The 16,191-nt window shown below is 34.2% G+C and overlaps 1 protein-coding gene across 1 annotated transcript in view; it reads left to right on the forward strand.

Annotated features, from left to right (window-relative positions):
• Positions 1 to 16,191, forward strand: part of LOC131047878 (pentatricopeptide repeat-containing protein At1g26460, mitochondrial) — a 135,338-nt gene that overhangs the window by 100,144 nt on the left and 19,003 nt on the right. Inside the window, exon 4 of the mRNA XM_057981686.2 lies at positions 210 to 416. Within this exon, the coding sequence (XP_057837669.1) occupies positions 210 to 416 (207 nt within the window). The remainder of the gene's footprint in view (positions 1 to 209; positions 417 to 16,191) is intronic.

Raw genomic sequence — 16,191 nt, forward strand, 5'->3', positions numbered from 1 at the left:
TTAAAAAATCCTAACCAACCCTAAAAGTGCATTGTATGAAAGATCTGCAGGGCTCCTGTAAAAAGACTTAACATTGATATCTTTTTGATTTGTTGAAGGCTTAACATTTTTTAATCTCTTTTGAAGAAGAGTTTATATAAGTTTATGTTTGGTCATCTATATGCGTGATTGGATCATTTTGTTCCTAACATATATTTTCTTGCCTTCAGGTTTATTTCCAGCTAGAGAATTTAAGCATTGCAGACCCTCCGTACAAATCAGTGGCTGCACTCAACTGTATAATATTAGGCTGTGCAAACATATGGGATCTTGACCGGGCATTCCAAACATTTGAGGCAATTGAAAAAAAATTTGACCTCTCTGCTGATGTTCACTCATATAATGCCTTGATGAGTGCATTTGGAAAAATGAAGCAGGTATGTGCTGATAAAGTAATTAAAGTTGCAACATAATTTTGACTTATAATGTTTTTCCTATTTTGTTAATGTCTGAAAACATTCTAAGTATTTCTTGTAAGCAAGAGCCACAGCCCATTTGAACTTTGAAGCATGTCCCATGATTCATAAATAGTCTGATTCATAGGTCAACATTGATAAGTTCTAGGGAAAGAGGGGAAAGCTTCGTTCCTACTTATGGAGAGTCCTAATTAAGAGTATTATTGCAAAGCTGTTAGTGCTGTAACTGTCTGCTTTTGGTCCTTATTGTTACCTCTTAAGTCAATTCAACACTCCCAGTGCATATGCGTTACCAGAAGAATGCTTTAGTGCAAGTGTTAACAAAGACAGATGATAGTCTGTACAACAATTCTCATGTTTGTTATTTAATTTGCTCAACACTTGCATGCAAGAGGTTGGGCAGTGGATGTTATTATTGTCAACATAGTTTCTCCCAATGGAAAATTTGCTATATCATGAGTGAGGGCAGCAATTTCCAATTGTAAATTCGTAAGTCAATAGCATTATATTGTGGATGCTTGGTGAAAAGGGGTCAAAATTGTCTATAAATTTTCTTCCTTACTGTTGAAAATTATAGTTGAAGATAATGTTTGTTGTGTAGAGGCTGCCTATAGGCAGCCTGAGACTGCCCAATTTTAAGTGACATGCTGCTATTATATGCACTTGGAGAATGGGCCTCGAGAGGTCTGTACCTTTACATGCTGGGCAGGCTGCCCAAGGATCTTTATTCACCACAAAAGAACACTGAATTGATCTACAAAGTTTTCTGACTCATGGTATATTATAATTTATCATAGAAATCAAAATCTTTTACTAGATAAAACTACCTATTCAATCTTAAGGCTGGCTGCCTTAGTGTTGGTATTGAGGAAGTGCACAAATATTTTCCATGTGCACCATTCGAGGCATTAATTTTGAGGGTAAGCATAATTAGAAAATGAATTACTGGGATTCTGCTTTACTTGTTGAAACTGTTGTATTAAATAACTGTAAAAGACATTATCCTTTTAATTAATGGTCATTGTGGAGAGCAGTTTGTGCTAAAAAAATGAGTAGCCATAGGTGAGAGTAAATTGAATTTCTAATATATCTGTCTGGTTACAAAATTGGACCTTCTTCACCGCAAACTAACTTTACCAAGGATCTGGGAGAGCCTATGAGCTTGAATGTATTAAATATTTCCTTAAATAGAGTTATACAGTGGTTGTTGTTACTATTGTCTGTAGCTTTTAATAAAGACAGTTGATTGTAATGAATACTTTGTTGAGTACATCAGGCCAAATCAACTGGTTAGAGCAACTGAGAAAAAGGTCTAGCTTCAAGTTTCTATTGGATTAGTGCCTTGCCTAGCTTCAAGTTTCTATTGGATTAGTGCCTTGCATGTGCTTGCTTTGGCAAGGTACTTGAGCTTCATGGGGTATCAGTGCTTGTGCAACTGCATGTGCTACATCTGAGCTCGTAAAACCCCTTGGTATAATGATGGGTTTTTTAAGCAACCAAAAACAAAAGAAAGTTGTGTTGAGTTTGTTGGTTGTTGATTGCAGTACACCGCAATAATTCTTTGCTGACTGAAATAACTGCTGCTTTGTTTGGAATACATGCTTTTGATTTGTGTTACTGAATTATGTGTTTTCCTCCAAATATGAAAATCAATAAAATTTGAATAGGAAAGTGAAATAATCATTCTGAATTTGAAACATTTACAACATTGATTTGAACCTGTTAATGATTGATTTTTGATTAAAAACATTAGTTTTCTGGGGAAATATATTTCCTAGTGTTCAAAATTGAATGCATCTCACTTTCATAAAGGCTATATGCCATTTTCGAGAAAGAAAGAAATTAAAATAATGTCCTCAAATGACCAAAAGTAGGTCAATGGGACTCAAGAGCATACTATTTTACAAAGTTCTAGGAGGAAAATACTAGAGAGACCCCACAAAAGAACTAAAAAGAAAACACAAAAATAGGGGACCACTAATATAGGTGGTCATGAAACTAATACAGATAGCTGAGGGGGAACAAGAACCCCAAAGAACTTAATCGAGAAGTATTGGACGGAGGTGGTCTCATCGAGTATGATAGTCTGCTCCAGAAATGGAGGAGTTGCTAGTGTTATTGTTGGTCAATATGTAGGGGTTGACACGAGATTTGATAGTGCTCATTGTGTAATAACCACTGCTTGGTTACTACTATTTTTTCTTTCTAGATCATTATCATTACACTCAAAGTAATATCTTAAATGAGTAAGCATCTTCCATTTAATTTAAAAGTGCCAACGTCATAACTTTTCCTAGGATAGTTGTGACAACTCATAAGCTCACACTAGAATGTGGTATACATTGAGGTTTCTTGTCATGTCCCCTCCTTGGTCATTATATATAATCTAAATGAAGTAATAATTATTAATTATTATAATAATTATCAACAAAATATTTATTTATTTATTAAATATTATTATTTAATTAATCTATTAATTAATATTCTTGAAATATTTGAATAAAATAAATTAATATTATATTTGAAAATATTATAAATAAATATTACTTATTAATAAAATAGTAATATTTAAATGTTTGATCAATAATAGTGTGTAACTGTAATTGATCAGTAATAGATTAATATGTAAAACATTCATTATCATAGCAATGTAATTAGAAACAAATATTCAATAAAAAACAATATATAATCCAATAGCATTCATCCTGATTAATAAATAAAGTTAATTATTTACTAAGTAGATTGCAGGTGTCAGAGATTGTCCCCTCTACAATAGACAGTGATATTCAGCAAGAGTGGTATCATAAGGCAGCGATATTATTACAGAAGGCAACCACTATGCTATTCCAAAAAAAATTAGCGATTAGACAGTCTTAAATTGTGTCAAGGTAACGGAGAACAAAGGGATTACAACAACAATCCACATAACCAAATAGTGCGATCTGATTTAAAGGCATGTTTAGTTTTTAAAGTGAATAAACAGACCAAGGGGTGCGATTCGATAAGATATGTTTGGTATCCCAAAAGGGGTGCGATTAAGGAAGGAGAAGATATCTTCGTTTGAAAAGACACTGTCCTCCAAAGAGATGTGTCTCTCTATTAGAACTATGAAGATATAAAACAGAATGTGAGGTTTGTGGAGAAAGGGAGGAGATAATATCTGCAACCATGGAATAGACTGGGAATTATCATATATAGTCTGTGCTCATAAAAGGAGGTCAGATTGCATCCCTGTTGATCACCATCAATTAGATCAGATCAGAATTGTTATTAAGTTACAGGCAGTAACATCCTTGCTCTCGGTGGTATGCATGGGGATGTGCTTAATATGTGAAGCCAATAGCTTTCTTATGCAGAATTTAATAGTGATAATAATAGTAACAGTAACAGTAACAGTAACAGTAACAGTAATAGTCATAGTGATAATAATTTATAAAAACTGCATCTGCAGAATATATAATGATAATATCTGAGAATAAATAACGTATATGAGATGGATTAATTATGATTAAACCAAGCCTAAACTTAGTAGGGGACATTATAAGTGGTATCAGAGCATGTTCCTGCCAGCCTAAGGAGAATTGGAAGATACGCCCAACACCATGCCAAAGGTATCCTACAATGTTGTGAATGCCAATACGAATAAATCTGTAGTAATTACACTAATCCTGAAGAACAGTAATCAATTGATTCTGAAATATATGAGTATACGAATAAATCCACTAATATCTACCGTACACTGAAAATATAAAACTCTCTAACTGATAAATAATTATGAACTGGAAAATCTGCAGTAAACTAATCAATAACACATTTGATAATAATGGATCAGTGTGTACTGGAATCTAATTAACATCCTTATTGGCAAGTAATGATAGTAGAACTACATGAATAATGAATGGTAACGGATAATTAATAATAATTTGAATCATAGAAACGGGACTCGGACTCGGCGAGGCCGATTCAACTCGGGACTCGGACTCAGCAAAAAAAAACTCGGCTCAGACTTGGTTGGACTCGACAAAGTGAAAAACTCAAGAAATTTAGAGATTTTTAAAGATTTAAAACTTGTTTCATGCACCCTTTATTAAATACACCTTAAAGACACAGTAACATCATCAAATAGAAGCTAATTTGATTACATACACAAGTATACATCAATCACATAAGCATAAACGCAAATTGTAGTTGAAGGAAATAACAAACATAGATATATAAATATTGTCAAATGTATACAATATTACAAAACTCATGGAATAAAAAATCCATGTCATCATATGATCAAATGAGATTCAAACTCTTCCTTTCCAACTCTCGATGCACCAAATGGCAATATTAGCTGTTATATAGAACCTAATCAGACTCGGAGGTTAAAATTTCCCTACTTTTATCAGCGCAGTTTCCCCCCTAATTTTACGACGGGGGTTTGGGGGTCAAGGGGCAACGCCCCTGGTGTGCTCCTTGTCGCAATACAAGGTGGGGTCGAGGGGCAGCGCCCCACGAGGCCAAAAGACTTATTATTTTATAAAGGCGTCGGGTGTTATTTTTCTATTGTTTCTCCTCACAACTCACCTTTCTCCTCCTATTTTGCCAAATGAATGAAATGAAGTTCACTTTTAGGCTCAAAGCATAATATAAACAAAAAAAAATCAATTCGAAACATATTAGAAGTGTTTTATTAACTTAAAGTTACATGTCACCGACCGAGTTTGGGAGTTGGGACTTGCCAAATTCGGCCAGAATCGCCGAGCCCAAGTTTGGGCGATTTTGGGCCCCACACTCAGCTGAGTTCGAGTTTGAGCCCCCTGGACTCGCCTTTTGAAGTATAGTGTCGGTTGGTAATTTACTGATCTGACTGAGTTAACTAAGTTGTCTAATTGGCCTAATCGGCCCTAGACAACTTAGTCTTACCGATTAGTTATATTATGTTGTGATAAAATATTAATTAATATATATTGAAAATGAATCGATTAACATATGAATTGATTCTATGATAAAACATACTAACTTATAATAATAAGACATGTTGATTAAGTTGTATTAACTAACCGATCTGAGGGAAGAGGCGTGATGATTGTATAAGTCGTGATGTTTAAAAGGGACATCTTGTCAAGTATATAGTATCGGTCTCTCCCTCAGCAGGTCGTGTGTTAGAAGACATAAGAATTAAAATACATTCACATCTAGCATATCGTATCTCATCCAACACCTACAGGAGTTCATATCAGCAATACATCGAGTTGTAGACCCAAGCAGATCACATATTACTCTGCAGATCGTTTTCCTGTCCTGCGTATCCTCTGTCATCTTCAAGTCTGCATTATACAAACAACTATCAGATTGAATTCCTTCTTGTGACGTGATATCTCTGTCTTCAACAGATCATCATTCATATATGAGATCGAATATATAGATTGAACTGTGTTGATTCTAGCTTTAAAGGGGTTAAGCTAATACATCTTCAAATAATTTTGGTAAACATAATCTGATCACCAAAACTTAACATCGCCCAGCCTGACTGGTAATAATTTCTCTTTCACGACTGGTAATGATTTAAATGTTGAATTAGAAATCTATTTTCTAACATGTATTGCAGGTTATTTATTTCAGAAAGATAAGAAGATTCTCTCTCTCTAAACCTTCTTGATAGTTAAGGAATTGTGATATTTGTATTTGTTAATTTCAAGCAATCAGATGTAATCTAACCAATTAATTATAATCAGACTGTGAATAAACAGTAATAGTAATAAAACACAAGACACAAGACGCCAATACCCTGGGAAAACCTCCCTCTTGGAGGTGAAAAACCCAGCCTTAAATATGATATGTATTATCTCAATTGTAGGCAATTACAATATAGCAAACTTATCTCAGATTGCTGTCCAAACAGCAAGTTGACAAGGTAATGAAGGATGCAGCCCTAATCAACAGTAGATGACCAAAGGAGAGGATCAGCAGCAGATGGCAACAATAGGCTAGAGCAGAATTGCAGAAGATCTTGACAGCTTCCTCCAACAATATCCTTGACTGAATTCGCACAAGTGAAGAGTTCGCTAAAATGTAGGAGAGCAGATTGCATTTGCTAAGAATGATTGTGTAAATGACTTCATCTTCAAGTGGATTATATACCATCCTTTTTGGCGCTAAACATCCTCAAGTCGGCTTGCAAGATAAATAATTAATATTATACATTTTCCCACGTTAGGTATTGGGTCCAGCCCAATAGCCACCACGTTACAATTGAGCCCAGCCCAAAACATAGTTAATTGTTACATTTGGGTCTACCCTATCTACAAGTTACATTCAGTATAGGACCACAAGTTACATCGCCCAATTAGGGTCAGACCAAATTGCAAGTTACATTTATAGGGCCTGTCCTATCCACAAGTTACATTATATATAGGTCTTGCCCAAACAAGACATAATTACAAGTTACATGTATTTGGGCCCAGCCGTAAGTTCAATTTACATAATAGATAATACATGTGTATTTTTATTGTCATGACAACATTAAAATACAATAGATAGGTATCTGAGCTAGCTACTATTTCAACACTCCCTCTTAGCTAGGGAGGATAGTTGCCACTTGTCATGATCCATTCATGACCTTCATCTTGCATTGCCCGCAAGGATGAATGTATAAGCTCCATAGAGTATACTTGCAATAAAACACATAAATATCATGAACTCATTTCATGATGTCCATCTTGCATTGCGCGCAGAGGATGGATCCACCTTGCATTGCCCACAGAGGGTGGAAGAGGTCTTACACCTCAACCTTCTCCCAGAGAGGGATACACTGTCATAATCTTCCATCTTGCACCCAAGCATAGATTGGAGCTACATAACCATTGTCCTCCATCTTGCACACAAGCATAGAGTGGAATCTAATAAACATAATCCTCCATCTTGCACACAAGCAAAGAATGGAATAAACATAATCAAAATATTGTAGTCTTCCATCTTGCACACAAGCATAGAATGAAACTACATAACATAATCTTCTAGTTCGCACACAAGCATAGATTGGATCCACCTTACATTGCCTGCAGAGGGTGGAGAGGATCTTTTCTGCCATCTTACATTGCCCGCAGAGGATGGTAACAATTACTCTTCTCCCTGAGAAGATTACACTACCACCTTACATTGCTCGCAGAGGGTGGTTGATACAATACAATGTATCACAGAGGTTGAGACTCCCTCTCAACCAAGGCGGTGTTCTCCACAACTCCAAGTCTGTCTTTTGAAGTACTCAAGCTTCAAGAGACTTGGTGAGAACATCTACAACACAGCATTGTCCTGCCATAAAACACTGAATTGTCAGGTATCTTTATACAACCCTGATGATAAATCAAAGCAACATAACAAGAATTTTGAGAAACCACACAGCTTCTCTTGATGCAACACTTGCAACAATGTATTTAGCTTCAACAATACTCAAATGCAACTGAGGATTGTTCCTGTAGGTTCAAGAGATCGCAGCAGGTGAATGCTTGAAGTGTTTTCCTTGTCCGTAACACTTCTTGACCAATCTGAACCTAAGTTGTCTTCTAATGATGGCAGCTTCAACCCATAATCAATTGTCTTTCAAATATATCAAAATATGTTTAGCTTTGATTAGCTGAAACACTCACCAATCAACCTGCCTCTATTCAGATGAATCTGCAAGATCATAGTTGGCTGCAGACATACTCAACTTCTTCAAGTTAGTTTCCATGTAAGTTTACAATCCATAATTCTATAACAATAGAAAACTTGACTTAGAATAATTTCATTAGATCTTTGCCACACTTCTAACCTAGAAGTAATGCATTTTAGTTTTAGATCTTCCATCCCAATTCTGAGCTAATTCTTTCTTATATCAAATCATGAGACTATCTTTATCAGTTAGAGTTAGATCATCCACATAAAGAATCAGAATTAACATTTCAAATACTTTAAGGATCAAGTTTTACAAAACCCTAGGCTTATCAAGTACTCTTTCATACCAAGAGTTTTATTGAAGATCATAGGGTTCCCTCTTAATCCTCAATGTTAGACTGATAGCCAAGCATCATAGTATTATAAGTATTCATAAACAAGGATGAGAAATGCCAACTTCACCTTTTATAAATTGGACCCATGGCGCAATTATGATCATGACATATCTTCAAACTTCTTCTAATTGAGTGTGAAGATCCTTATGCCTTATTTCAAAGCTCCCTCTGAAGCCACAACAATCCAAGCTTATGGATTTCTGATGTCAGTATGGCCTTGGCCCTCGACATGCATCACCTACTATATGAGGTTATATAAAAATGACCTTGGGTGAGGATCACAACATTCATGATAAGTTAGATGCATCCCTTTAACAATATAACCAATGATACATAGAATGCTGAGACAATACTTATGTGACACAAATTAAAAAAAAAAAAAAAGCCAGCCTGTAGCATACAACCTAAAACTTGTACATCACCATACAGGTTATAACAAAAACTCAATCAGATCATAGATGAGGAATTACTAATACCTTTTAATAGTGAAGTACCACATGATGGTGACATAGAATGTCTACAAGGAGAGTGAAGTATACTTACCAATGAAGATACTAACCAAGCAATGATAGTTAGAGCCTGAAGGAGAACTATACTTCCATAAATCAATAGCAATTAGTAAGCTGCAGTATAATCAAAATAATTCTGATAAAGGATATAAATGTATTTCAGACCAAACCTCTAGTCATCCAACAACAAACACATCAAAGGAATTAATCTTCGGATCAAGCATAAAACAACAGTCTAATATTATTTTCAGATTTGCCCTTTTTAGCACTCCAAATTCCAACAACTGCTGGTGGTATATATATATAGTGTGTGTGTGTGTAATGTCCCCTAATGGGACCCTCTTATATTAAGATCTGTGCATAGTGATTACAATATGGGAATACTATTGTCAACTAAGCTTGGTTTGGACCCTACACAACAGATTAGTCAACATTTCCATTATGCCTTGATAGACTATATCATAGTTATGACACAAATACAGAGTATCATCTCTATCACTTTTATAACATCTTCTAATCTCGTATTACTTGAGATTCAGAAGCAAAGGTACAACATATATAATGCAAGTTAACTTATAGCATATGCATTATACATACAATGATATAGTATAGTGAAATAATGCACTGTAGTGCCGTATAAATTTTCACAATATGCTGATATACAAAGTAGAATAATCATGCATTTGAATCACTGCAAATCAATAACTCTCAATAGAGTATAATCAAGAATGATATCACTTTCTGATACTACTAAACTCATCTCAAAGAATGCCTACAACAATATGCATATATAATGTTCTTTATTCAAAAACTGAAATAAAATTGGCATCCTCTTAAATAAAAGAAGTAACAAAATATACAAATGCATCCTTGAATACCTTAATAGTACTTCCTTTTCAAATCCGTTTTGAATTTCTTTTAACAAATAAACAATAATAATCATCTTGGAAATTGCTCAACTGAAATAGTGATTATCTTAACAGAATAGAAGAAAACTTGTTACCATAATACAACTTCACCAAACTGAGCACCAAATCTAAACTAGTGTTATTGAAAAGTAAACATTAATCATATAACCACAAATCCTTGAATGATCAAACTAAACCATAGGCCAGAGACATTGAACAAGGGTTAAGAATTAAAAAAAAAAGTATGCTTTTAAATAACCAATTGGAACAGGGGTATGCAAAACTATGATAAATATAGATTACAATAATCAAGCCCTCAATTCATAATACTGGGGTATACAAAATAAAAGGGAACTTGAACTAGGGTTTACATGAATAACATTAACCACTGTCTATTCCAAGCAGTATACTCGAACAAGGGTTTGAATACTAGTCTTAACTTTTAACATAGTAAGTCTTTGAGGACAACATACGGGTTTAGCTCCATAACAAAGATCATATAACTTTTCTTGGAACAAGCCCTAACAAGGGCTTACAAAAACAAAACTAAATACATTTAACAAAAATGTTACTTTAGAGGCGAAACCCATACTAGGGTTTTACGAACAGTTGCAAATAATCTTTCCTTAATACACAACTAAACTTGTTTTTCAAAACATAAGTTTAACACAAGCAAAACCACAATAATGTAGAGATAAACAACAACATGCAACTCTACTAACACAATAACCTTTTTCAAGATTATACAAACAATGATAAAGTTTAGGGAAACGAAACCACCTGAAACCACCTCATGTTTCATGTTGTGCTCATACTGTAGGTAACCACCTCCAAACTACCATCAGGATGCCACAAGCCATAGTTGCCTTGCGTGCCCTAGCTCGAAGGCACACAAAGATGAAATAACAAAATGCATGATCAAATCTGATCATTGGTTAATACGAACCTGGCTCTAATACCATGTTAATTTCAAGCAATCAGATGTTAATCTAACCAATTAATTATAATCAGACTGTGAATAAACAGTAATAGTAATAAAACACAAGACACAAGACGCCAATACCCTGGGAAAACCTCCCTCTTGGAGGTGAAAAACCCAGCCTTAAATATGATATGTATTATCTCAATTGTAGGCAATTACAATATAGCAAACTTATCTCAGATTGCTGTCCAAACAGCAAGTTGACAAGGTAATGAAGGATGCAGCCCTAATCAACAGTAGATGACCAAAGGAGAGGATCAGCAGCAGATGACAACAATAGGCTGGAGCAAAATTGCAGAAGATCTTGACAGCTTCCTCCAACAATATCCTTGACTGAATTCGCACAAGTGAAGAGTTCGCTAAAATGTAGGAGAGCAGATTGCATTTGCTAAGAATGATTGTGTAAATGACTTCATCTTCAAGTGGATTATATACCATCCTTTTTGGTGCTAAACATCCTCAAGTCGGCTTGCAAGATAAATAATTAATATTATACATTTTCCCACGTTAGGTATTGGGTCCAGCCCAATAGCCACCACGTTACAATTGAGCCCAGTCCAAAACATAGTTAATTGTTACATTTGTGTCTACCCTATCTACAAGTTACATTCCGTATAGGACCACAAGTTACATCGCCCAATTAGGGTCAGACCAAATTGCAAGTTACATTTATAGGGCCTGTCCTATCCACAAGTTACATTATATATAGGTCTTGCCCAAACAAGACATAATTACAAGTTACATGTATTTGGGCCCAGCCCTAAGTTCAATTTACATAATAGATAATACATGTGTATTTTAATTGTCATGACAACATTAAAATACAATAGATAGGTATCCGAGCTAGCTACTATTTCAATAGTATGCATGCTTCATGTCCTATATGCTTTATGTGTATTCATATGGGTGTTTCACACCTTATGTGTATTCATATGTATGATTAAGTTGTAAGTGTTTTCATGCGTATGACTCACACCATATGTATATTCAAGCCTTGCAATGTATATGTTTCATATTCCCATTACTTGGTTCACCAAAACTTACCCATTAAGTACGTTCCATACATAAAAAGGAATGTCGGTGCATCTCATGCTACATTGGGGGTCCCATCCTTTTTCTTGGTTCATTGCTAATCATGAAGACAACCAAGCTTTTATACTACTTGCGGTCATCACTCGCAAAGGTGTCAAGTTTAACAACACATCACATTAGGCCACTAATAAGATTTCCATAGCCCGTTGAACCATTTGGGTGGGTGGACTTGGCATCTATCACTTCCATGCCATGGTAAAAGTCAATCCAACTTGGTATGGGGTAGCTCCTGACATATATTACTTGCACGGTATTGGTTAAAGTTGGCTAAGCCTTGTCATATCAAGGGTAGCTCCTGGCATTTATCACCTCCCTGCTACTATCAACAACTAGCTAAACCTTAAGATACGTTAATTAGGTCCTGGCATTTGTCACCTATAGGCATTGGTAATAGCTGACTAAATTGCTCTTGTATCATATTATGGATAACTTCTAGCATCTTCACCTCCATGCTATAGGTGAAAGTAATTGATCCTTAAGATACAAAAGATAGGTCTAGCATCTATCACTTGCATAGTATTGGTGAGAATCAACTACCCACACTTTTGTCAAACTTGTTTTTGACGTGTGGGTCATCTTACGGCCAAATATACATAATCTAGATATCACAAGGATACACAAATACTAGTCCAATTGACCTAGTTATGCCACATAAAGTGATCCATAAACCTATACATCGGGCCCCATAAGTCTTAAATTTGAATTACCAACACACAAGTAACACATTGACCCCGCATGAGTTGGTGTTTACTGAAACTCAGATACATCTACAAATATGTAATGTCCCCATTTTAGATTTTCCTTAATTTAATCCTGAAACAACCATTCAGACTTAAAGTGAAAACGGTAATACGCAATTTTCCCAAACTGAAGACGTTTTATTATAATATTTAATTTAAAATTTTAAGAATAGCTGGGAAGTTAGACTTATCTTCTCAATTAATGCTACCATCTCTCTTCTTCGATATTTGTATATATCTCCATTGTCAATTCTTCATACAATCTTATACACCCACTTCTGATTTGTTTCCTTAAGATATGCATATAATAGATATGTCTGTTTGTATATTTTTCAACTACTGATTGGTATACTATGTTATAAACTCTTTCCTTAATTGCTTATAGCTATGATATAGATATGCTGTTCTGGTTAGAATCTTGACATATGCAGTAATTCTTTCAATATCGCTTATGGTAATTTTGTGACTGCTGTGGCGAACTGGGCTATATCAATATGTATCAAACTGGTATTGGTCGGTTAAGACCTTCCATCTATATATATATATGAATGTTTGACGGTTATGTATGATTGTGTGGCAATAGCGATCACATATAATCTTCCGGAATGGCTGCTTGCCGGAAGTATTAGGCGTATTATAGAAATTCCAAAGGCGTTACTTCTGATATATATGGCTGGACAATATACATCCGGAAACATCGACTGTACACTTCATCATGAATTCTCCCCTTGACAGCATACGCACTCTGCTATAAGTTCCCTTAGAACAATCCCGTAATCCTCTACGATGGAATAGGTTTATATCATTGTTGTAAACTGATTAGCATATAAATCAATGTTGTCCCCCCTTTTCCTTATCGATGAATATCCTATTTTATATCCTACAATTAGAATGATTGACTACATTTCAAAAGACATACCCCATGATCATTCATAATTGCCTTCTTCACCTTATGCTAATTGGACATTTAATCATATAATTGGTTAACAATCTATTTATCACCGATTAGTTTTCATTTCACTAATCATTGTCTTCCTGAACCATAATAATAGTCCGCTGCTGTTAACCTTCTAACATTTATGAGTCATTGATGTACTAATCTCTTTTACGTCAAACCTGGTCTTCAACGATACTTGAATAATCTTTACGTATTTATCTGTATTATATTAGTATTGACCAGGGCTAGATATTTCCCGTAATCCCTTCTATCTCCTTGTCTTGCTGATGATCAATATTGAATCTGGATGTATACTGCATAATAGTCATTTCACTAATCACACCTCTCTAAAGCATAACAATTCAATTTTTAAATAACAATGTGCAGTTTATTATCATTGCCAATAAACACTAGAGCTGATTATCACTGTCTGTTGCTGAGGGGACAATCTCTCACACCTGCAGTCACCTTTAAGTTTATTTATTATTATATTTTTTTTCGAATTACTTTGTTATTTTGTCAATAATATAAGATTATAAAATTTATATTATTATTTGATAAATATTAATATTAATAAAATATAAATTATATATTAAATCTTGTTTATTATTATCATTAAGATTTTATTTAGTTAATTCTATTCATTTATTTGGTTATATATATATATTTTAATATTTTAATTATATTATTATTTATTATCAAATTTTATTTTAGAGCGGGCCTCATCATGTTTTGATTGTTTGGATGGGGACATCACAGTCTCCCCTCCTTGCATTTGCTTGCCCTCAAGCAATATTATAATCTTGATTATTGGATCTACACTCACATTTGAACAATACATGTAAAGATACATATATGCATCTCCCATTGAAAGGATTAAGCAACTACATCATAAATAATATAAGCATGTTAGACTTGTTGTGACGTTTTCACACATCGTCCCATTGCAAATGGGGACCCCCTACTTTTTAGGCCTTCTCGGTCTTTTGGCTTTCTCGGTCTTTTGGGACCCCCTAAAATATAAATAATATATCTACAAAATAACTAAATAAAATATAATGTCATTTGTAAACCATAATTCTATAAATATATTATTAAAAATTAAAATATGCATCATATAACTTTATATACAAATATTTTATTAAATGTATAATTATATATATAGGGTGTTTAAATTTACACTATTAAACATATAAGTTTATAACAAATATATTAAATAATTATATACAGCTATTCTTTAATATAATAATAATATAGAGTATATAATTAATTAAATACAACATTTTAAAATTTATTTATTAAAAATTTAAACATATATTAAATATTAATAAAGACAACAATCTTTAATCTAATTTGATGTATAGTTTATATTATTATAACATATTAATAAATATAGTATTGTAAACTATATCAAAACTGTTTAGATTGAAAAATCTAGAAACAAACAAATAAAAACAACCACGATATAAGGAACGAAAGCGGCAGAAACAAATGCAAGTTTGCCCACTCGACTCTCCAGCTTCCAACAGATTGAAGCACAACGATGTATGAAAGGATAGTGTGCGGGGAAGTGAAAGATATGTGAGGTCTTGACTTCCAAATGCAGAAGAATTTTAAGTGTCAACCCGACTTCCAAACACAGGAGATTTAGATGTGTGTTTCGAGTTACCTGTGAGCAGTACTCTATAAAAGATAGGTCGAAAACCCTAGAAAATGTTTTGAAAACCTTAAAAAACACTTTTAAAAAAAATACTTAAATGAGAAAGGCCAGCACGTTTTTCCATACGAATGATGCCGAACTTCAACGAATTTTATAGAAATATTTGAAATTCGCAAATATTCGAATTCCATGGTTGAAGTTCGGCAAATTCTGTGACACAGGTTTCAAATGTATAACAGCATTATAAATTTATAACTGTTTGCATGTGATAATATGTCAAAATGGAAAAACAACCTAATACAATCTACATCTTCTTCTTTCCCCTTTTAGTGTAACTTAATTTTTCTGGCCTCTATCTAGAAGGTAAGTCCATATCAAAATGATGATAGATTATTTTTTCAAAAGTATCTTTGTTTTCCTTCACTGCATCCAATTCTATTGCTTCTGCTGTTCCTCTCTCCAATTCTGCAAGATCTTCGTCAGTAAGGAGGACATCATCTTGTTCATCGATAGTCTATTCACCATAAGGATCAATCTCATCCAAGTTGATGTAATCATGTGAAATGCCTTCCGCCTTTCTAGTTTGAAGGTGAAGATCGTATCAAACGATGACAAGATCATTGAGGTCCTCCTGGGTCAATTTTTTTGATAATTTGATCAACTTTTAATCCTTAAATATTCTTTTTTCAAATCGTCTTCTTGCTAAGTTGATGTTTTTTGCTAAGTGAAATGGGTGAATAAGAGCAAAAACAAATGACTGGACAATGATGAATTTTTACTTGCAAATCACGACTGAGTATGTTTAGGCGATACAAGAGTCCAAGATCAGGACTCACAAGTTTGAGCCTAAGTCTCAATGAGTCTTAGTGCCA

The sequence above is a fragment of the Cryptomeria japonica genome, chromosome 3, assembly GCF_030272615.1.
Source record: "Cryptomeria japonica chromosome 3, Sugi_1.0, whole genome shotgun sequence".
NCBI classification, from domain to species: Eukaryota; Viridiplantae; Streptophyta; class Pinopsida; order Cupressales; family Cupressaceae; genus Cryptomeria; species Cryptomeria japonica.